At 41.2% G+C, this 24,182-nt stretch overlaps 1 protein-coding gene across 1 annotated transcript in view; it reads left to right on the top strand.

Moving 5' to 3' along the window:
- The first annotated feature begins 22,862 nt into the window (after positions 1–22,862).
- The window catches only part of FSHR (follicle stimulating hormone receptor), a 91,703-nt gene continuing 90,383 nt past the window's right edge, over positions 22,863–24,182 (top strand). The window contains exon 1 of the mRNA XM_076334750.1: positions 22,863–23,047. Coding sequence (XP_076190865.1) covers positions 22,863–23,047 — 185 coding nt within the window. The remainder of the gene's footprint in view (positions 23,048–24,182) is intronic.

Here is a 24,182-nt window from a genome sequence, read left to right as displayed (position 1 = left end):
TAGGAAAACCAGTCGTGTCCAGACTCTGACATGCCATGGTTGTGGGCTGGGAAATGCAACACAGATGTGGCCCAGATATCCAGCAGGTTTGTTTGATGACCCAAACCTTTAGCACTTTTTTTTTTTAATGGTCATGAATTGCATTAGCACAAAGGAAAGCTGATTGTACCCCCCTTCACTCCATCTGACCCTGTTCCTATTTCTGTAATAAGAGACATTTTCAGATAACCAATTAAATGCATTCATGGCAGGAAAGAAACCTAATGGTTGAAGAAAGTTTGATTTATTTTTTTCTTTAAATGGATAACATGGATTATTCTTTACCTGCTTTGCTCTGATCATCAACTAGATGTATTGAGCTCCAAGGAACGTTGCGAGAGTAGATGGGTTTGTCAATGCCATCCTTAGTACTCCTGACCCAGGAGAAGTCCACAGGTCTCCATGCAGAACACTTCCATGGGTAATAGAATATCATTTTTTTTCCTATATATCTGTTTCATATTGTTGTTTCATATATATATTTGAATTCTGCATTGTGCTAATGCTCGGTTATTGGGGGTTGCTATGTTCGCTAGTAAGGATAGCTCTTGGGAACTGAATTTTAAAGATGTTTCTGTTATAACTGCTAGAAACAAGTTACTGCATGGTAATGAGAACCGCATGTTACACCATGAGGAGGAGTTCAAAGTCAGCGCAGAGTGAAGCAGATTTCTGCGAGACTCGGCTTCACATGTTCTCTGAAATCTCTCCTGTCAAGCAAAAAACATGGCATGACACCCATCCAGCATAGCTTCATTGTGATGATGTAATGATTGAGTACAGGAGTCTGTGATTTGGTAAACTTGTTAAAACAAATCTCTAGTGTGCAAACATAAAATGTGATGTAAAGCCAAAGTAAAAAGGACTTTAATTCAAATACATATTCACAAAGAAGACTCCTGAGTATTCATATTGAAGGTGCTTATCTGGCTATCTTGAAAGATAGATACCTGCAAGTTTATGAACCATCCACATAGTGACACCAGAATGAGCTGAATCCTGCTTCAGAAATTGCAAAGATGCTATAGCAAACTGGTATCATCACTTATGCTTGTACTTACTAGATTATGTTTACACATACTGTCTTTATCATTATTTTTAAGTTTTGCAGCCTCTTTAACCTAAGTAAATCAGTGAAGTACTTTCACCATCCTCGTTCTATGACTCCATACTAGATCCAACATGCATTTGTGATTTAATTAACGGTTCCATTAATTAATCATTCTGTGAAAGGCCTGAAGTTTATTTGTTTCTAATGTATGCAGTCCCCATGGTTATTAATCAACTAAGAAATAAATCTGAAAATAAATAAATAAAAAAAAATTAAAAGAGCAAAAATTTCTTCAATTATAATGTAAAAGTGAGGCAGTCAAAAAGCCAATGAATGCTAGCAGACACTTTATTATGAATTGTCAATAAATATAACAATAAAACTTTTAAATCTCTGGAATCCTACTAAGATTACATCCTCTTCCTTTATAAAAGGGATTTAGTACCGATGAAAGATACTGCAAAATGATGCTGCCTTCATGCGAGATGGATGTGCAGTATCAGCAGTGAGCACTCCCACACTATTTAGGTGTCAAATGGTCTGTAGCCTTGTAAAACTAAACGGGTTGTTTGTGAAGAACTCTGTTTGTAAAGGTGCCACAACTGCAGTAAGTCAGCCTAGGAACGGCTCGGATGCCTTGCCTGGTGGTTCCAGGAAACTCTTCTGCAGCAAACAGTTGTAACACTCTCCTTACTGTACTACATCTTTTTTCCCCACAAAAATCTTTGTAAATTTTGGGGCAGTTGTTCCTTGCCTTTTCCTAATTGCTGACATGAAGATTACTAGTTCCTAGGCTGTACTACGGACACAGCTTTTTTTGGCACACCACCACATCCCAGTATCTCTTAAGCCTGTGATGGCAGAAGGTACTTCCATACAGTAAGTGGGTAGGGACACTGCCTAGTCCTTTGGCAGTGTCTTGTTGGTCCTCTGGATTGTTCACATCCTTTTGTAGTAATTCCTACATCCAGGCTGAGGTTCTCCCATGTTTTCTTGCCACTGGTGACATTCACTTAAATATTTAGCTAAGGGAGATGAGTCCTAAAGCCTCCACTGCTGCCCAGAGTCCATAGCTGCTTCACATAGACCAGTCCCATTGCAGTTTACCTTTTGCCATTGTTTTGACCAGCTATTTGGGCCAGACCTGACCTCTGTGCACAGTGTCTCCCAGTCGTCGACACCTCTGTAGCCAGCTGCTGGCTTTATACAATACTTCTGTAAGCTAATGTAAACTCTAAACAAGATCGTATTTTATTTTGTGCAGCTTTCAGCCACAGCCTGCTCCTGCCAGCTGGCCTCAGAAGACTTATTTTCCATCACCTGCAGTTGGTCACACTTGCCCAGTCTAAGATTGCTGCTTATCGTTGTTTTAATGATATTGCATCTGGCACCGCAATCCAGCTGGAATCAAAACAGTCATTCATTTAATAGTATAGCTGCGAATACGGCAGCTGAATGATAGGTGACTGACTTTGGCTGTGCATACGCTTTGAGAGTCCTTGCGCTTACTGACACTGCACTGCAGACATCATCCTCTGAACTAAAGCCCTCTGCATCCTTGGTCTGTGTATGCACTGCTCACTCCTTTCTTCCTGAAATAGCTGCAGCATTGGGGATTACAGATGGCTCTATTTCACATCCTCCTTGCACCTCTCCCTCTCTCATTCTTCATGGTTGTCTTTAGCTTAAACCTATTTCTTTGTGTGTGGGTTGTTTTTTTGTGGGTTTTGTTTTTTCCCCCAAACTCTGGTTTTGCTGTTTTCTCTAATCACTTGAATGGCCCAAGTGGGGTGGCAGTATTTGGGGGTGCCTTCCTGGAGGGAAAGCATTGCTCTCTCAGCAAACTCACCCGTAGCTGGGATCCTAGGTTGGTAGGGAGTCATCTCCAAAACCACAGGTAGATGAGAAAGTTTTCACTCCTGAAGTATAAAATTCCTGCTACTTATTTTTGTGCAAGTACATGCTAGGTCTCTTCTGGCTTAGTTTGTCTGGGATCACGTGCTTCTTCAACGCTTCTGTTCAACGTCTGGTGTTTCAGTTATTGTTTTTGGCAATAGCATTTATCTTACTTTTCCTTTTTTCCTTCCCAATGAGACGGCTAAACCCCCTCTTTCAGTTCTTTATCTTTTAGCAGCCATCACTAGTTCTGTATACAGTCTTTGTTTTCCCTGAATTTATGTTTGTGCCAGATTCTTTGTTAGAAATCCAGCATGGCCAATGGTCTGAGTCACTCTATGCTAATCATCTTCTCTTCCTTGCTGTCTATCTCACTAGACTGCCTCCACCACATTTCACATACCACATGTTGGCTCATAAAACAAGAGGGTTTCATGCTGGTAAATCGAAGTTGCTCTTTATTTAACGGATTACTTCAGAGGTGCTGTAAATTCAGCATAGACTCCACCTACAATATGTGGATTGATGTCATGGTTCTTCCCTCAAATTCTTCCTCTTTTTGCATTTTATACACTTCAGGTCTTAAAAGGGACAATATCTCTAGGGCAGAGACAGTAGTTTAAGCTCCATTTTCCATGAGTATTTAGTACTTTTGCAAACAGCATGCTTACTCTTTCTAAGAAAGGTTTTTCACTATGCACCTGGGCAACAGTCTAAGTCTATGCCAGACAGGCAGTCATCCTTATGAATCTCACATCAGTGCAAGTGTGCTCCTACAGTTGTATGACTGTCGTGTATCATTTTTCTGTTCTGGGAAAATTTTCCCTCTTTTTTCCCACCCACTGAAAAAGCCCCACCTTTTTAATAGGAATAGGATTTTTAAATTTGTTTGGTGAGAGGGAGTCTGGATGCTGGACTGAGATGTAGGAAGCCTGGGTTCAATCCCTAGAGCTGCTGCAGACCTTCAGTGGCCTAGTCCAAGACATGTATACCCACCACTTAATATATCTCCTCTGTAAGGTGATTCCTAGACATCATTGTCTGCCCTACCTATTGTAAGTGGTTTGGGTTAGGTGGTGTTATTCTTTAGCTACTAGAGTAGCAAAGGGTCAACACTAGCCCCTTCAGCTTTGTATAAAATGTGCCCAGACTGAAAAAAGTCTGCCCAGACTGAGGAGGGATCATGTTTTTCAGATGGGGTTGGAGCTTGACAGAAGTCAGGGGACTGAGCTTACCCCATGGAGAAATTTTTCTGTATGCACAGATTGTGCAAAAAATGATGACTCCTCGTTTGACCTTTTTTTTTGTGTGTGCCCATCAGTACTGCTCTCCTCAACTTCAAAGCTGAAAGTCTAAAACAGTATTTTTAAAATGCACTTTTGATATACCAGAGAATGTAACAAAGCTTGTGAGATACACAAGCCCAAGTATGTTTGAGGAACTTTGACTTATTGAACTTTTAAGCCACAAGTTTCAAGGAAGAAGTTAATACACAATTATAGTATTTATGTTATGTATGCAATGCAATATTCAGTGATCTCAGGGCCTCAGTATATGAGTGCCACACAAAGAAAAAATGGCTTTTGCGCTAATCCTGTAAATGAGAAGTACTTTTCTCCCTGTTATAAAGCATGGAAGTTAAGATGCACATGGGTATGGAAGTTATGCAGAAGGTCTGTGATAGATTTATTATTCTGTATCTTACTCGGGAACCTAAGTCAAACAGGAGGGAAAGGGAGAAACAAAAACACAATATGATGGCTTGAGCACTGTCAATAGAAACCAAATATTTAAGAATTTCAGCCTTTTTTATTTTAACTAAATGGTGAATTTGGTTGTACTGCATATGCATTTTTTTTATTGCAGTTGTAGAGTTTATGTATATCTTAAAATGAGAACTTTAAAAGAGGGTCAACAAAAATGGCAGAGTTCATGCTGACTTTTTGACTATACTTATATGTATTTTGTGTCAAGTTGCCTCTGTTTAGTTATTTGCAACTTTTCTTTGATTGCCTGGAGAATTCTCATGTCTTACTCAACCTTTTACTCTGTTTTTTGGGTTTTGACTATTAAAAAACTTTCGATACTGCTACCACAGAAATAGATGTAATATAGCATTCTCTAAAAATGTAAGCTGTTGTGCCAAAGTAGCACAAACTGTCAGGCCTGGGAACAGGTCTGACAAAAACAGGGGGTTGGGTGTAGCCATATGTAGAGAGCTGCTTGGGATTCATCATCTTCAACAATTCAAATCATTATTCCTCATTGTGGATAATCAACAGGGGAAAAAATTAAATATGCAGTTTTATTTAACAGAAATGTTTTGAAGACGTATGGAATTCTTTGTGAATAATTCATGCTCTTTAAGATCAGAAGCGTTGAAACAATAAAAAGGTGGGGAATTCTGCTGGGATGCGCCAGTTTAGAAACAAAGCAGAACTCTTGCTACATGTAAATGCAACAGAAACAGGATGGCTGTAATATTAGGGGAAAAAAAATCTTTGCTAAAGAGTATATAGCAATATAGATGATCTCTTCTTCAGAAAGTAAATTATTCATTTTGTCCTTGATCAATTCCAGTTAACATGTATTTGTGGCTCACAACTGTTTCTCTAAAACATGAAAGTGACTCACGGGGGAAAATTAAAACCACACTTGGGAAAAGAGAATCAAGAAAACCCTGCCACAATGTAGCCTCCATCTTATGCCCCTACCAGGCATCTCTGATTAAATAACGCTTTCAATGACTTTGGCACTAACAAGCTACTTAAATTTTCCTTGCCTCTCTCAGTACATTGCTCTACTTATTTTTCTACCAGATTAGACACAAAATTGAAATGAGAAAGGAAAAAAATATTGGAATGTGCTTTCGATTTGGGGCAGTTGAACAGCAGTGGGTGTAGTGTGGACTGTCCAGTGAAGCCTCGGAGGGACGGGTGACATCTCTGTCACCTCATGCAAACTTTCGTATGCTCCCTTTTGTGAGCCTGCACCAGCAGACTAATGTAGGTATTAATTGATACTTATTTTGCCATATCTGCAGATAGAGTCCCTAGTCTTGCAGTCCAAACTGAAGTCAGTGGGAATCTACTGGTGCTTAAAAATCGATTCTTCTTGTTTGAAGAACTGTGACTTTGTGACACACGCAAATCGTCCCCCGGCTACTTACTGCAAGGTATGGTGAGTGGCTTGCCACTACTGGGAAGCCCCTGTCAATGGACAGCCTTACAGCTTTCTTCCATTTGTCACGTTCTAGCAATACTTTCTGTTCTCCCCATTACAGGGAATGCATGAAGGAAAGCGTTCTCCAGAATTTGTGTTTCTGGCTGTTTTTCATGGTGCTTTGGTGACTTCTGGATCATCTGCGGCTCCTTCATCTAACATTTTTAAGGTCTGTGAAAATTAGATGCAAACTGTTTAAGTTCAGTATCCAGAAAGTGAAATACTTTTGTAAATGTTCCTATATACAAGCAGAGTTCTGCTTCCCATATGTGCACTGGATATTAGCATATCTCCTCTCGTTCCCAGGGTTGAACAGGACAGGACACCTTGGCTGCATAGGTGACTCAGACATGGGGTAGCAGCATGATGTGTCCAGCTACACCCTAATGTCAGGATATTTTCACTACCTAGGTTATAAAATGACACTTGGCTGAGAAGTCAAACGGAACAGAAATGTGTCAGTCTTTTAAAATATTGCTTCACCACCTGTTTGTTACTTTTTTCCAAACATATATAAATAAAACTATAGTTTGGTGGTGAGGTTCATACAAATCAAACTGTCTGAACACTAAGCCATTTTTGGAACCGCCACAGTGTGCCCTGAACCACTTCTTTTCCATTTTACGTGCATGCAGAGAAGGTCAAGCAGTGAATTAGCAGACAGCTTTGATGGTGCCAAAGACAACAACCTGCTTCAATACATTATCAAATAATAGACTATAAATTATGTAAGCACTGAAATGCCAAGCAGCAAACAGCATTTCCACTGCTAAATAGAATCACCGAATTCATTAGAAACTGCTAACCCTGATGATGTATTTATTTTGAGGAGTCTGAACATTAACTCTTTGCCACCATCCTTCCTTTTCTTTCTGCCTCTCTATCAAATGTGTTCATTTTTTGATCACGTTCCCTCATTATATGATTGTCCATCAAGCCCTGCCTCCAGCATGCAAAAACTGTGTTTTGATTCATGTTCAGACCAACTCCATAAACTGACAGATGTCTAAGGCAGCTCTGGAGGGACACCACATAGGAGCAAAAATGTTGAGTATGCAAAGCTCAGGAGTAAAATGCCCCAAAATGGAGCTGGCAACATGGAGCTTTGATCCTTTTTGTGCTGTTTAGCTCCAGAGTTTCCATAAGCAGATGACTGAGAGGTGACAAAGCCAGAGGCTGTGCACGCATCAGTGTATTACCTCCTGACACAGAGATCCTGCAGCCTCTGGGAGATGGGAACCCCAGCTGGCCAGGGCTTTGAGCATCTGTGGTAGTGAGAAGGTCTGAAAGGAGATAGAAACAAAAAGAATTAAAGATGTAAAAGGCAGATTTTATTAGAAATTAAACTATGATTTTTTTTAATAGAGAAACATCAAAGTAAATAGGATAGAAAAGAAATTTTAAAAGTTTTATACACAGTTCTTCCACGTCCTATGCCCTTACAAATTGATCTGTATTTCTAGTCTTGGTTTCTGTTACTTTATAAATGGCAGCAAACTCTGCCCAGCCTCTTCTGTTTCCTGGGGGTCTTTCTGTCCACGCTGGAGCTGGACTGGTTGCTTCCCATCTCCTGCTGCAGCCGCTGTATGTGCTGCAGGCCTCCACCCCTGGGCTGTGCTGCTTCCCTGTTGCTGCTGCCTTACCCTGGGTGTCGCAGCCTTGTCTCCTGGAGCATAGCCAGATCTTCCCCAGGGAAGACATCATCTCTCCTCCCTTCAAAGGTCTCTTAAAGTCCTGCCTCCTTACAAGATCATAAAACATAATTGAAAACAACAAGACAGATGCTCACCAACCAATGTGCTGTGTGGTCTGCACCAGCTTTTTGCTGATATCTCCCACCAGCAGCGACGTTGCTTGCGGTATCTGGCATGCTTTAATGTAAGTGAGCCAGCTTGTGGCAGTGGGCATTACAGTCCTAGGGAAAATAATGTAATCCTATGCAAAATAATTTAATGCAGTACCCTTAGGAGGATGTACAGCTGCACTAAACTGGAAATTCTTATTCCCAATGGCAAGTTTTGAGCATCTTGGGTTTAGGGAGCAAAACCACTTTGTCAGTAAGAGCTTGATGTATCCAAGTCAAGAGAGTCTTCTAGAAGCTGAAGCACCCTTAGAAAGGGTAGGATTTTATATGCAAATTTGTTTTATATAGTTTCCCAGAGACTGTGGCCAGATAGTGTTCTGCTAATACACTTGTTGTTAGACACACAATGGCAAGGAGTGTCACATATGCAAAATACCATCATCTTTTATTGACAAAATGCCTCATAGACTCAATGGACTAAGTATAAATTAGGCTAAAACAACAAAAAACAGGGTAAAAATGAACAAAAATCCATAGTCTAGCACAGTAGTTGGTCCCTGTTTAGGCTTGGCAAATGGCACGAACATTAGGAACATAGCAGGGCTCGGAGGCAATTGCAGAGCTCTATAGGGAAATGTAGTAGTTCATATACTGTTTCTATACAGACTGCTATCAGTATATTATTTTGCAGAACCACTAAAATTCAGTGAATCATTATCAAAGGATAAAAAGCATAAAGTTAAATACACCAGAAGTACTGAATTGAGGCATTTGCCTCTGAACCTTTTACTTGCTAAGCCTTTTTCTTTCAGGGAACTCTGCAGTTCCTAAAAACATCTCTCTCCTTTTCATGACCGCATATAGCTTTTAGGACAAACTAGTTCTACCAAAAAAAAAGCATCTTTTTTGCATTTTATTTCAATATTTCACTGAGCAGAGAAATTTTGTCAAAGCCTCCAAAGTAAAGACAATTTGCAAATTAATTTCTCTACCAGTCTGAAAAAAGAAACCATCAAAAGAGCATGCCATGTCCTGTGGCACTGTGTTTCTGTAAGAGAACCTAGGGCAGGGGACACATATAATTATGTGTTTCATAGCTGGAGTTTGCTCTGATGATTTCTATGCTCGTGATAATTTGCTAGTAATATTGCTTAAGGCAGGGCTGTGGTTGTTCCACATCTTAGTTCAGGTGGTCTTGCTTCCTTCTTCTGCAAGAAAACTTGAAGTGAATGATCAGAGAAACATCTTTTTTCCCTTGTTTACTCCATGCACCAAGAGACCAGAGGTGGTCTTTTAGTTATAGGTGCTCAGAAGTAGATTAGCTTAACAAAGGAGAAGGAAAAAGAAAATACTTTGATGCATTTCTTCAAAACAGGGGAAGCCGTCCCTTGCCAGTGGAAGCCCTCAACTGAGGAATAGTCTCAAGCAAGTATCCAAGTTTAAGCATGAGTTGTCACTTTGATATGCATGAAACAATTCAAATGCATAAAATTAGACATGTACTTGGCAAGCAATGACTTCAACTCTTAGTAATGAACCACTGTCCTTACATGAATCTGGAGGCAGTAGGGATATATGACTCAAGAACTAACTACTAGAAAGTTTCATGCATTTCTAGAATTATCGGTACCAGCATATTTCAGTGCTGTAACTTCTATACAAGACAGCGAGTATGTCAGGGAGAAAACTTAGGAGATTAATGTCAATAAAGTATTCCAATTAACATAGTAGAAGGTCCTCAGCTATTGTAGAAAGCTAATTCTCTTTAAGTCAGGATTGGCCATTGTAGAGTCTCACATGCCTAAAACTGGTGACAATGTTCACACCAAGGATCTGCTATTCTGTCTCCAGGAGTGGTCATAAATGGACACCTAAAGAAGAGGAAGAGTGGGCAAACTTACGTGATACCTTCCCCTAATATTCTCTCAGCCTCCAACTTCATACAGCTCTGAGGATTTCCTAAGACTCTTGTTGCTTGTCCATTTAGCAACCCTAAACCATGTCTCTTCCAGGTAATCATCCAATCTTTCCTTGAATCAGTGTCCACTCTTGCACCCACAATATACTTTAAGAAGGAATTACACACGTCTGCTATCTGTTGTGTTAAAAACCAGCTCTCCTGGCTTCATTTGATGTCCCTTAGTTCTTGGAATGAAAGAGATGGTAAAAAAGTTGATTCCCATGCATTACTTCCATGCCACTCCTTATTTTGTAGACTTGTACCAAATTCTTCTAAATCAGCTCCTTTTTCCAGCCTCTTTGCTTTGACCCCTGTGTCCTAGCTAGTTTTTTGTCCGGGTCAGAATTGTCCTGTTTCTCCCACAGCTGTTTGGCTTCCTTAAAAGCCTTTGATGAAGGGCTTTGTAAAATTCCCTTTTGGAAATACAAATAGACTGTATCAACTAGATCTCCCTTTTCTGCAAGGCTCTGTAAGGCAGGATTTCCCTTGCAGTTCCTCACAACTCTGACATTTTTCCATGCTCTGTAGCTGCATCCTTTATTACAGTTTCTGCTAATTTGCCCATCATGATTAGAGGCCTGCGATTCCCCAGGTCTCCCTGGGACCTTTTCTTAAGGATTGACATTACACCCATTCTTTAGATTGAAGGACGTTTTAAGTGGTTAATATGCTTACATATTGCCATTAGTAACACAACTACTTGACTCTTGAGTTCTCTTAGACCTCCTGGGTGACTGCCATTTGGTTTTTGCAATAGGTTACCACTCATCTGGAGCTGAGGTTAACCAGTGCAATTGTATTATCTGCACTCGCTGCCTCTCTGATTCCTCTCGGCACAGAGCAGTCACTGTCACCGGCCTCATAGGGCAGTCAGTATTAGAGATGCTTCCTAAGGGATATCCTTACCACTAGATGGTCCATGGATGTGGCCCAGTGTGATCGTTTCCCCCTCTGCCTGTTCTGATGATGTTTCTAGAGCTAAACATCCTCTACAAGCCTCTCCCTATCCTCTTCCTGGGAAGAAGCATTTAAAAATGAATGCTGGACCTTTCTCTGCGTCAGGCCGGACCCTGCCCCATGCTGTGCCATAGTCAGTTCCTTTCGAAGGTGGCAGCTGGCTTCAGAATTAAGTTGAATTGAGAAGCCAAATACAGTTGGGACTGTGGGATCTATTGTTTCAAGCTTTTTGCAGAATGGGGTAGATTCAGAGTTTTGTATCTGAGAGATGTTGATTTTTTTTTTTTAATTAATCTGGCACTCTAATCTCATCATGGGATCTGAAGACTAAGCAGGAGCAAACAGTGTTTACTCCTTTGCCTTGTCCAGCTGCCAGAAATGTGCCACATTGCCCTCTGACAGATCAGTTGGAGACAAAGAAGAAGAAAAGGGATGAAACAGAAGCTATTTACAGATGCAAGACTTAACTTTGGTGCTGTCACCTTCATACATGGCAGAAACGTCACCTTCTCCTACACACGTTGGAGAATGCTCCCTACAACAGCTGTGGTCTGTCAGTGACGAAAGCCAGAGTTTGTAGTAGGATGTGAAAGTGTGAATATTGGCCATGATCAGCCTTGGGAACTTTTTCCTGCTGGAGCTGGCATGCTTTCTGCCCAGAAGCTGGATGACTTTCTGGTGCTCTGTCAGCTGATGCCAGCTTTAGATTTGGCCAAGTACCCTATCTGAAGGGTACATTTGGGCTCGGTTTCTGTTTCCCCCAAAACTGTGACTTTATAGACCTTTATAGTGGCTCATGCGTCTTGATTGTTATTCGTCTTTTTCCTTTAGGCACATGTGTGCCTCCTGTTATGCTAGTATGGCAGGGTTGCATAACAACCATGCAGAGGCTAAAGATTTTAATTTCTTAAAGTGCTTTTTTTTTCCCCCCAGAGAGTCTTTTTTAGTAATTTTCTTCCTCATTCAAAATTCAATCCTTTTCCCACAGTTCGGTGTCACTGCTAGCATTTGATAAAATCACTCCTATAATGAATTTGAATTGAGATATATTAGGGTGACCAGTGGCTTAATGGCTCAACTGTAACTACTCCTTGAATCAGCTCCTGGGTAATAAGCAATGTAAGAATAGCTCCTCATCTTGTGTGCTACACTACCTGAGGTTCCTGTGGGCAACCATTATTACGTGCTACTTCCATACACTGTTTGGCCAGATAATGCCTTGCAATTAGGCCTTAAGAGCAAGCAATGGAAAGCTCACCATAAAAGCTGATTATATAAGAGCCCAGCAGCACATCTGTACCACTGTTCTCCAAGATTTGTTGCCTTTTTGATGTCTCACTGTTGCTGCTCTGATCCAGAGGCAAGCTGTTTATCCAGACTGCTGCAGGCCAAATCTTCAGCAGTGGTGCTCTGGCGTAGCTGCACTGAAGTCAAAGGAAGTATGCCCTAGCTCCTTCTCACTTATATCCCTACATATTCCATAATGTTAGCTGTATCCTATTGGTATTTTTCCATTTCTTTTGTTGTCACATTCATCTTCAACTGGTATAAATAGCGTGTCAACATTAACTCAATGGATCCATTGTTGGAATCAGGTCTGCTTCATGGCTTTTGCATAGATGATGAAATGTTTACAGGGGCTGTGGGAGATAGCACAAAAATAGAAAACCTTGAGAGTTTGGTGAATGTCAGTACAGTTTGGGAATAAATCTTCACTAACCCTTGTAGTTTCACTGCCATGCATGGAAGGAATGGACAGCTCAAATTGGTCCCAATGATAGCTCCATATCCTGAGTAGATGGAAACTGCTTTGCTCGTGCAGAGCAGCAAACGAGCATAACTGGTTCCTGAGGTCAGCACTGCAAGCCCAGGTTTAACAGATTATGCTGGGGTGGGGAATCTTTAACAACTAGGGAAGAAAGGAGATTTTCAGCCTTCCTGCATTCTGTAAGAGGGCATCCACATGTGGCCAGGAGCCTTCTGTCCACTTCCCAAAGCTGCTGTGGTTTGGGAGGGTGCAAAGCAATTTTCTTTTGCTTTGCTTTCAAACAAGCAACAGTAATCTTCCTGAGGCTGGGAACACGGCACTCTCTCTCCAAGGGCACACCACACGTAATTTTGCAAGCAGAGGCAAAGTCACTTTGCCTACATGCCAGGCCAGTCAGGAGCTATATGAGCAAGATTGGTTAGCATTGAGCATGAACTAATAAGTCCTAATGAGATTTCTGCTCAGCTTGGAGTACAAGCGGAACAGGCTTGTAAAATACCATGTAGATAGATACTTTTTAAGAGACACAGCAGAAAACCTCACCTGTGAGGTCTCTTTGGTCTCCAGGCACTTTGAACTTCACCTGGGGTAGCAATAATTAGCCAAGGTGTGGTCTTCATCACTTGGTTTGGCAGGGTTTAACAGTCCATGCTTTGCCTTTGCTGTCCATCTTAAAAACAGCAGAGGAAGGTGATCATGGAAGGTACAATAGTCTTGCAGTCTTCTACAGGCAGTTTGGGTTGTTGCGCCTAAATTGTTGTCAGCTTAGTCCAAAAGGTACCTGTTTTTTTCATGTCAGACAGATGTAATACAATAGGACATGTCATTTGTTGATAAATTATATCATGCTACACCATGTAGCATGTCATGTGAGTCAAAGGATAAGGAAAATTGTAGTAGCAATAAGAAAAATTAAATATGTTGGTGGAGTATGGCTTTTCTTTCTCCTTTGAGTTTACAGTGTTCAACAGATTTAAACCTTTTTTGGATATCTAATGCTTTTCTCCTCTAACCCATCAGTGAACCATATTCCAGCATTGTCACAAGGGTGGCAGCAGCCAGAAGAGCTTTTCTGAGTGGAAGACATGTAATCTGCCAGGGTATGCAGGTGGGCAGGCTAACAGAAATCCGTTAGCACTTTTTTTTCCTACACAGATCAGGATCTTCTGGTACACTGGCCAGGTTTCAGTTTGGGTAGCTATACATCTGTCGGGACTTTAACTGTGGCTTGTAAAGTTTGTTTGAATCCTTTGAATAGCAAGTAAGTCCTACGTAAATGTCAGGTGTGATGGAGTCTTAGAGACAAGGGGAAGTTGAGGTGTTGACTGGGATGTGAGGAGGAACCTCAGTGCATCTCTGTCCTTCCCCAGGCTTCCCCCAATGGATGCCAGTGAGTTCCCCAGGGCGCAGGCAGCAGCGTTGCTTCTCCATTGCCAGGTCACAGATGGATGTGCAGAGAAGCACGGTGCAGATGGCACGTGGCTGTGGGTGGGCAAGGGAGAGGTCAGGAGTCCTACATCTGGGTTTGCAGTGTAGGGCCCCGAAGCACAGCTTCCTGGCTTGGGCACATCACTGTGGGGTCACGCTTGTGTTGTGCAGACCTGCTCCTCCCTGGGGCCTGCCTCCAGGGATCTCTGCTCTGCACCCTGGTGGATCCACCCACCACCAGACTGTGGATGTGCCAGTAGTTTCCCTGACGTTTAACCAGCAACATCTGTAAAATGATGCTAGAAGTCTTTCTGTGTTATAGAAGTGGGGACAAAAATGGGTATTAGAATTGCGAGGTGCTTTGATAACATGGTAATGAGGACTATAAAGTACCTAAGACAGAGGGAGAAGCTTCCTTTTCATCATTTGGAGAATCTCATTAGTCTACCTGCCACTTCTTTCTTTGCCTTAAGAGCAATGGCAGGACCTTATTCTTCTCCTCCTTTTGCAGAGAGCTGTGACTGACCTGCTCCCTGTGCACTGAGAGCACTTGCAGGCAGATCAAGAATTGGAGGCTCCTCTGTCACCTTCCATGCAATAACCTGCTTCCTGGCAGAAAAAGTGTCAAAGGAAAACTATTCCAAGGAGGAATATATCACTGGACAGTCCTATAGCACCAATTCAAGATTTCTGAAGCAACTGGAAGCTGCTCCTTTTTTATTTTGCCAGGACTCCAGTTGCATAAAGACTTAGACATGCCCAGCTTTCCTTTCAATGCTCATTTGCTTACATTTAAGTGCATGTGTCATTTTTCATTATTTTATATGCTCAGGGGCAGATTCTGAATTTTTTAGTCATGTTTGGCAGAATGTTGTTCCATAAATAATCTTATTAACTTCAGTGGATCTGTTTATGGAAACTAGTACTGTTTAGCAGCAGCTGAGGAGTCCCAGCGGGAAGAGCAGGGAAGAGTGAAAGAGGAAAATGGCTGCCAGAGATCAGATCAATATTTAGGTTTTAATGTTGCTCCACCTCAGTCACTGAAGGCAGTAAAGTAATTTTTTTAATTTGGTGTAAAAGCTTCAGCAAGAGTAGGAAATACCTTGGATGCCCTTCTAGGGTGCTTTAAAACAAAAGTTCAATATTCATTCTCAATGTACAGCATTAAAAAAGGACTCGGTGACTCTTTGGTTCCTAGTTACCACCTCAGGCAGCTTATTTAGCCTACCTGTCAGGAAGGTAAGAAGTATACAACACACTGTAACTCTTGCAAAGTAATTGGGTCACTTTTTTAGCCTTCCTCTATCAATATTAATAACCTGCACTAATTGCACAATGCTTTCATTTTTTTTCTCCTTTTTCTTCAATCTGCTACAGGGATTAGTTAGTCATTTGCATCTTCTTTAGAGGCCTTAACAAATGTTAATTTGTCATTCTTACCTATCCTTTTTTTTTTTTCTTTTTTTTTTATTAAGTGTCAGAATGAAATTAATTTCCCGGAAGGATATTTAGTGTCTTTCATGTATCAATCAGGGCTGAGCTCTTCCTTTTCTCATGCGGAGATGGTTCCTCCTAAACTGCATGAGGTCAAGAAAAGAGAAGCTACAGTTTTACGCATTGCAGAGTACCTTGAAAATAAAGACATAAGAAGTAGAAAGTTAAGTGACCTATGGTATGCTGCAAAGATATTTCCTTTTCAGACCTCTTTAATATATTTCAATGCCTGAAATGCTCATCCAATCTGAATGAATATCAGCAAACTTAGTTGCTCTGGCCAAACAACGGGTTGCTAGCACTGTCTATGGGCAGTTTGTAAGTACTAGAGGAGTTAAGCAAGTTTTCTCTTTACAGATATCTCCATACTTCAATCCTTGAAATTCCTCATGTATACTCTGCCAGGCTGCTCTCTTTCTTTAATAGGAGATGCTAACTACATGACATGTTGTGGAGGCATCATTAGGGTAAAGTTTCTTTAATTCATTTTATTTCATAATAAATTGTACTTGAAAGTATTAATGGCCTCTTGAATTTTAATGCGTGAGAAGTTTAGGTTTGCTGCTAAACTGCATAGCTTCCCGGATGGCAGGCTCATGAACTTGGAAATGATGGACAGGAAGCATTGCCAGCCTATTTTTTCATGCTGACGAACATTTCTCATTTATTTATGGATTAAAGACTATTAGCTGAGTAGTACATTGTAACCATCCGCAAAAAAAACTGACAGTGTAGGTTTGAGGAAAAGCATGAATAGTCAGTCTCTATTTTAAACATCCTAGGGAGATTTTTTTCTGAGCCATAAGTAGAATCACAAAAGAATTCAGGTGGAAAAGGGACCTTGGGAGGTCTCTGGTCCCACCTCCTTCTCAAAGTGAGGTCAGCTGTGAGGTCAGACTGGGTTACTCAGGGGCTTATTCAGTCTGGTCTTTTAAACCTCCATGGAAGGAGACAGCACAACCTCTCTAGCAACCTGTGCCACTGCTTAACTGTCCTCAAGGTGAAAAATTATCTCCTTGTAGCCAGTCTGAATGTCTCTTGTTCCGTTGCCTCTTGTTCTCCCACCCCGCACCTCTGCAATGAGCCTGGGTCCATCTTTTGATCACCTCCTCGTAGGCACTTGGGACTGCTGTTAGGTCCCCACAGGTCATTCCTTCCCCAGGCTGAACAAGCCCTGGTCTTGCAGCTTCAGCTCACAGGGCAAGAGCTCCTGTCCTGACCATCTTGGTGGCCTTCTCTGAACTCCTGCCAGTTATATGACATCTTTCTTCTACTGGGGGTCCCAGACTGGATGCAGTACTGTTGATGTGGTCTAACAAGTGCTGAGTAAAGGGAAATAATCACTTCTCTCATTCTACTGGCAGAGCTGCTCCCTGGCCAGGCAGTGCCCAGCCTGGATCGCTGCAGGGGGTTCGTCCTCCCCAGGTTTGGGGCTTTGCATTCGTCCCTGTTGGATTTCATGAGGGTCTACTGCTGCTAACGTGAACAATGTATGGTTATTGTTGTCCGTAGGCAGGTCTACTTGACACTACAGTTAGGCAAGGTTTCTCTTGCCTCACATCTCTGGCCTTCAGATACGCTTTGCTGGCTGGGAAAGGCATCGGGGAAGAATATATGATGCAAAGTGCGATTGTAGGCAGGCTTCAGTGTCTCTTGTGCATTATTTTGGTCTAGTCAAACCCACTCACGGACAGTGCAAAGAAAAAGTACTTCTATAACTGTCCTACAGACATGTGATAGAAACCTAACAGATGGGCTGCGTCTTTTATTATCAACTGGGGATAAGCAGACCCAAACCTGGGGAGCAGTACTAGATGGGGTGGCAAAGACTATTGTCTGACTTCAGTGTTGTCTCTTGCATATGTCTCCCATGGTCCAAAAATACATGAGGTGCTTATATCCTCAGATTGCCTCTGAAAAATCATATAGAGAAAGGGCTGGGTGGGAGCTTGTCAGCCATAAAAGTATTGGGTCAGAGTGAAATAGAGAAAGTCATAATTCCCCTGCTCCCCCAGATCGTAACACAAGCACATGCTCACTGCTGAGAAGTGTCAGCAAAAATGTTAGAAGTGCCCGAGGCCCTTCTGCGCCAAACAGTGTCCTTCCCTAGTTAAACAGATAGGCAGGGCCATTTACATCAGATGTTAATTAGGTTTTAAGGAGGGGGTGGCGTGGAGGGAGGAAAGCAAGAGACACAGTGCGGTCAGTTATTGCTGCATTAAACACAATGCCATGCGGCGTGCTGCTCTGCGGTCTGCAGACGTGTTATTAAATAAGGGAACTAATGACAGCCAAGTTTTGAAGTCAAAAACCAGACAGTCACGGGAAATCTGCATGAGCATAATTCCATACAATTTCTAATCCTTTCCTTATACCAGTATGTTTCCTCTTCTCGAGTGAATGCACTCCCTCTGGTGGCTAATTTACCATCTCCATTTCACTCTTTAGAGTTAAGGTTGCATGCGAGCAGCTGTGCTAAAAGAACTGAGAGAGCAATAAGCTACTGCTTTTATTAGGCTAGTTTAACGTTTTATGCTTTCAACACTAAGGGCACAGATGATGTCTGGCCATTCAAATGTATTCAAAAATAATCCGTATTCATGGAAAAAGATGAAGCTAAAATAAAAAATCTGTTCAGAAAGACTATTTCTGAAAAGAAGCCGAAAACATTATATTTTTATCAGGTAAATGGTCTGTTGGCCTCAGTGATCTGTTGTTTTAAAACCCAAGTTGGTCATTCACAAAAGGTAAAACGATGATGTGTCAAACTCCCTCTTATTAATTTCCTCTTAGGTGTCTATCTGTTATGTCTCACATTGCAAGCTTTTCTGGATAGAAAACACCTTTGTCTGATCATAGAATGGTAGTCAGGACAATAGATGCTATTGCTGCCTGTAAACCCATAGGGAGAACCTATGTGCTGGAAATAATCAAAAGAGCAAGAAATCTCCACTCTTTGAAGGATAAACTTCTTTTGGATGTGGTTTGTATGTCATCTGTTCATATAGGTGATTTATTTGCCTACACATTTTTATAGAACACTTATGGTTAAGCAAAGCCAGTGTTACAGCGGCATTCGGTAATTAAACACTATTATGAGGCTGGGAAACATCAGCAGAAAGAGTATTTACTTAATTAGCTGTCATGTTGTGTTTCAAAAGAGAGAAACACAAGCAGAAACTGCTGCGAACTTGCTTGCCCGTAGGTTGATACACTCCAGCACCCCGTGAGCTTCCTGCCTCACGAAAAAGAGCTGGTCCCACACCTCCGACAGCTGGATTTAGATGCTGAGCTGACCATGTCTGCACTGCAGTGGAAGGGCTTAGAGTCATTTCGGTATATTTGGAGCAAGTTTAGTGAGGGCAAGAGGGAGAGAGCTGGGGTGATTCATTTTACTTTCCGCTGTAACCCCATCAACCCAGGCGACAGCGTGGCCCGGAACAGGCACCGCTGCTTGATCAGAGGATGGGATCTGCAAAGCCCCTCAGTTCCTCCTGCTCAGTGCTTGCAGAATTAGACCAATGCTAATTTTAGACGTCAATGGCAACTTTAGAGGTTGGTCCTATGAACCAGACTCCTTTACTACTGTCTTAAAAAAGATCCCTTGGTGACCATATAACCTTAAATTAACTGTCTATCCCAGAAGCCATCTAATTACATAATCTATAATATCATCGTTGAGTTTCTGTCATAATTCACTTAATTGCATGTCTGTTGCTACAGTGCTTCAATTTGGGGAAATTTCTGTTTCCTTGCTAAGGAAAACAGTTTACACTCTCAAGACCAATTTGCCAGCTGGAGTATAGTTCTTCTGCGAAGGGACGCAAAGATAAGGCTCTTATAAATATCTGAAAGCACCATCATCTCTGCATTTATACTTCCAACAGTATGTATCTCAATGACAGTGCATCACAGTCAGCCATCTCCACGAGACAGCTCCTTACTCCTAGCATGTGATGCTCTGAAGGTGGCAGAGTGCCTAGCTGCTGCAGGTCTATGGAGGCATGAGTTTGCACCCTGCATTGCTTTGAACAAGCTACTGAGGAAGAAGTATGAAACCCTGTGATGGCACAACGACATAAGGCATATTTATGACTAGCTTTAAGTAGCTCTCATGGATCCCCTGCAACAGGTCTTTTGGGTTTTCAGGCATGGTGGTAGCTCCAACCTGGTGCTCAAGGGCTTGCGAGTACAACCTCCCAGAAAGAGGCCAGAAGGTATCTTGGCATTTTTTTCCCCTCCTTTAAACAGATTTTCTTCCTGAGAGGAGACAGTTGTGTTCCTCAACTGGTAACACAGCTGTTGAGAGGATCATCAAGTGATTAATCCATCCAGGACACTCTAGTGATGTGGCTGTGTGTCATTTGGCAGTCATGAACAGAAATCAGGAGAGAGATTCCCAGTTCACAAAATTAATAGACAACAGAGTCTATTCTTCAAGACCTTAGATCATATATGTAAAACAACTTGGAAATCCTTCTGAATCTCCATTTATCCTCAAATAGTTTTAGTGTGGTCCTGAATTAGTGTTTGCTCTAATACGAATGAAATGTCAGTTCCATTTTTACATACTAGTCTGATTTTATCGAATTTAAAGATAACTGGATATTTCCTTAAAAGTCTTATCTCCATAGTATTTCAAGAGAATCTTGGGGTTTGGGGGTTTTGTATTATTTAATAATCGGCATCTCACTCTAAACTGTTATAAATGAAAGCAGAGCAATGTGTACTGTACTGATAAAATGGCCTCACCAAACAAAAACGGGAAGGAGCCAACCTCCCTCTTTGTCTTCCTTATGCTCATGATTTGCTGCTGGGCCTGACCTGAGGTTTTAAAACATCTATGTTTTACTAGTTGTGTTAAAATAAACCACACTTGGTATAGTTTTGAAAGTCACTAATAATTGGAAAGATCTCTTGTAGCCCTAGTGATATTTTTTAATCTCCTGACTTTTGCATAGAGAAGAATTGTTACTATCTTCTGAAACAAATTTTGTAGTTTGATATATGAAACCCAAGGTTAATCAAATTGCAATGTCTTCATATTGGTGCAAATTATTTTGACATTCAGAGAATGTTACCACTTTTTAAACCTTGTCATAAATATTACTATCCATTTCATCAGTATAACATGACCATTTATATTGATATATTTCAGGATGAAGAGATATGACTTACATTCCTTTGTAACCAAATGTTTTTGTGCCCTATATATTCCTCAGTCTTCACCTTTTGGTTTTTTTGGGGGGTTCAACCTACTTTCAGTCTACAGCTGTAGAAACTAGAGACTTGCTATTGAAAAGACAAGAACAGGAAAGCCTCAAATGAGTTGTCTTCCTAGCATTTGTTTAAATCCTGAAGTGTCTAGTTAGTCCAACTTGCAGTGGACTATAGCAATTTTTTACTATATGGGAATTTCTTCGACCTACTTCTGCAGTTTTCATCCCATTGAGTATGAAGGAAAGTAAAGGTTGTACTCATTTCAGAAGATCTTGTAGGTCTAAGATCTTTCAAAGGAATGAAAAAATATATATATAGGAGGGAAAAGTCACTAATATTTTAGAAAACCTTTTTTCTGGAAGTCACTGTCATTCTCATGAAACTTACATAACGCCTTAGCAAAATGGGGTCTGTTTTACACATACAGCTAAATGAATACTCTTACAATTCATTACTATTGTTTGAAAGAGATTGTCACGATTCTTTTTTACCTTTTTTATGTAAATATCCGTGTTCTCATTTGAGTAAGTTTAAGTGAGTGGGGAAAAATAACAAATATTTGGTGAGATTTGGTAAAATTAGGGTAACTCTTCGGGTAACAAAGAATCAGCTGGATTAGTTTTGAAAAGCATAATTAGCTCCTTTCAGAAACATCTACATTTTGATGCTTATTTTAAAGGTGAGAATGGTAGAATATTTCGGCCGGCACACTTCGGAGAAAAGATGCTGTCTTGTGTTTCATTATGTTTGCTTATGCCTTTTGAGTATGTGAGAAGAAAAAAAAAACCTATTAAAAAAAAACAAAAAACAACCTAACAGCTGCTTTTAACAAGATTAAAATCCTTCCGAGCAATGTGAAGGATTGAATGTGAGTCAAGTTCAGCAGAATTACCCATGGCAATCCAGCTCCAGCACTCACTTAAAATGCACGTGACTTAAAAGCTCTGTGTGTCTGAAACAGCTATTTACAGTTTAAAAGGGGGAAAAAAACCATAGAAACAAACAAACAAAAAAACCCCAGCAAAAACCCAAAACCAACAAAACCCACCACCTTTGTATCTCAAAATTCTCATTTCAAGTGTCTTGTAGACAAACCCTGGTTCCAGATGATAGTCTGGTGCAGCATGACTGAGTGCTAGGAAAGAGTTAGCAAGGTCACTTCCCCAAGGATTAATATTTGTAACAAGAAAGACATTTTAGCTCAGTCAAAAAGTAAACAAAAAAAATAAGGACTCAAAGACAGGATTTAATGTCCAGGCCTTATGATGGTATTCTTGAAGCTGTTTTCCTTCTGTTGTGTCACAAGTAGCCATTCTGTATATTTCTGGGTTTTTTTTCCAGCTGATGAAACTAGCTTACCAGTCCCCAGGGACCGTGAGGAATGTGGCATTTTTTCCTGTTCGGGTTCCTATAAAGGTGCCAAGGAAAAGAGCAGATGAATCAGCAAGCGCATGAAAAATAATCACAGTTGAAAATAAAGGCATGTTATTTAGCTCTGACTTTAGGACTGTATAGCTTTTAACCTATCAAATAGATTATATAGCCTATAAAATACAGAAATAACACATTTTTTTTTGCCTAGGAGCAACACAAAAGCAGGGGCTCTTGGATCCATGAAGGGGAGCATAAATAGTGCCTCTCCTTCAGGGACAAAATTCCCTGGGCTGTAGAAAGTAAAAATGCTTTGTTGTCCCTTGGTCTTACCAAAGAAGACATGCAAAATAGAGTAGCTGAGAAGGAAGGACCTTTTCCCAGTGCAGATACCCGGTGCGTCAAAAGCACCCTGGTTAGTTCGACTGGGGCCCGTGATTTCAACACCACTTAAAATATAAAATACTTTTGTCATGGAAAATCATCATTGCTTCTTTCCATCCCTACTCTAAGGTCATAAAAGATCTGGGGCCATGAACCAAAACTTGCTGAGAAGTCATCCCCCAAGAGCCACGTGGTTCGTCCCAGCTTTTGGGGCGGATCTTCCATTCAGGGAGTTGGGCTGGGAGGTCTATGCATTTCTCCCTTTGAGATGAAGGAGACGGGCACAAATGTGAAGGCAGAGATGTCTCCAGTCCTCGCCTGTTTGCTGGTTTTCCTGGCGGGCTGCTCGGGATGCCAGCACCACGCCTGCCGCTGCGCGGGCAGGGTCTTCATTTGTCAGGAGAGCAAGGTGGTCCAGGTTCCCTGGGACATCCCTGCCAATGCCACCGAACTGTAAGTAGGGAGAGGGAATGGTTACAAGCAGCAGCCTTGTTGCTGACTCTCAAAACAAACTGCTGCTTGGCAAGCCAAGGGTCGGGTTTGTAGGGAGTTGCTCGGGAGACTTACACCAGCTGTTTGGAAAGCACAGCCTGTCCTCCGAAACTCGCTTAATTACATCTTGGAGCTCCTCTTCGTTACTCTGATTGTGCTCATTTTAAGATCTCTGTTAAGAAATGATATGGTACGTTATAATGCAAAGCACAGACTAAATTTTAAACAAGCTTCCTTGGTGCTGTGACAGTAATTTGAAGCATAAAGCCTAAGCTTTCTTTACAGCTTGCTTTAGCGTTGTCGAAACGTGTAGTGCAACTTGTCTGCCCCAAACAACTTGGTGACAAGCGCTTGTATTTGTACTGCGGGAGCTTTCCAAAGGTTTGTGCTTAGAAGCAACTTAATGTTTTCTTTCTGAAATCACGAAGGCATTACAGAAAGGACTCTGATAAACATTCAGAAAGCTACCCTCCTCTATCAGACAAGCAGCACGACTGCAGTTGGAGAGAGTAAACCACATAAAGATACCGTACTGCATTACTCAAGGAAGAGTTTTATCTATCTTAAAGCTTCTCTTTGTTTTCCATGAAGTAACATGAGCAGTACTGTAAGACAGATGTTTTCTGTGTCAGTAGCACAGGCGAGCAAAAGAGCTTACGCAATGGTGAGTATGTAACTGTGCAAATGATTGTTTTCATTTTAATTTTTTTTAAAGCAAGTTATATCACCCCTTGCCTACACCCACAGCCATCTGACATCATTAGGACCTGAAGCAAAAGTGAAAGGAGTAGTCCTGGATAAACCCTTTGATTAATAAGTGGAGTGGCAAGTTTGGAGGGAGGATACAAGGATATGTCACTAGTTGGAAAAATATACCCCATCCCGATTTTACACACCACCATATATCCGTGGTTACTATCCCACAGTTTTCCTAGGGCAGAAGTTATGTTTTGTTCAGAAGGAGGGGTTGTTACGCTCACTGAATAAGTAGACTGCAGTGAAAACTTGAGAAAAATGTCTGAATTAACCACAGAAGGTCAGTAAAAGTTTAAATCATTCTCACAACTAAAAGGAAAAATAATCCATCTGTGATTTA

This window comes from Aptenodytes patagonicus, chromosome 3 (assembly GCF_965638725.1).
Source record: "Aptenodytes patagonicus chromosome 3, bAptPat1.pri.cur, whole genome shotgun sequence".
Taxonomy (NCBI): domain Eukaryota; kingdom Metazoa; phylum Chordata; class Aves; order Sphenisciformes; family Spheniscidae; genus Aptenodytes; species Aptenodytes patagonicus.
The sequence above is the reverse complement of the archived record's forward strand: the minus strand, read 5'-3'. Positions and strand labels throughout refer to the sequence as shown.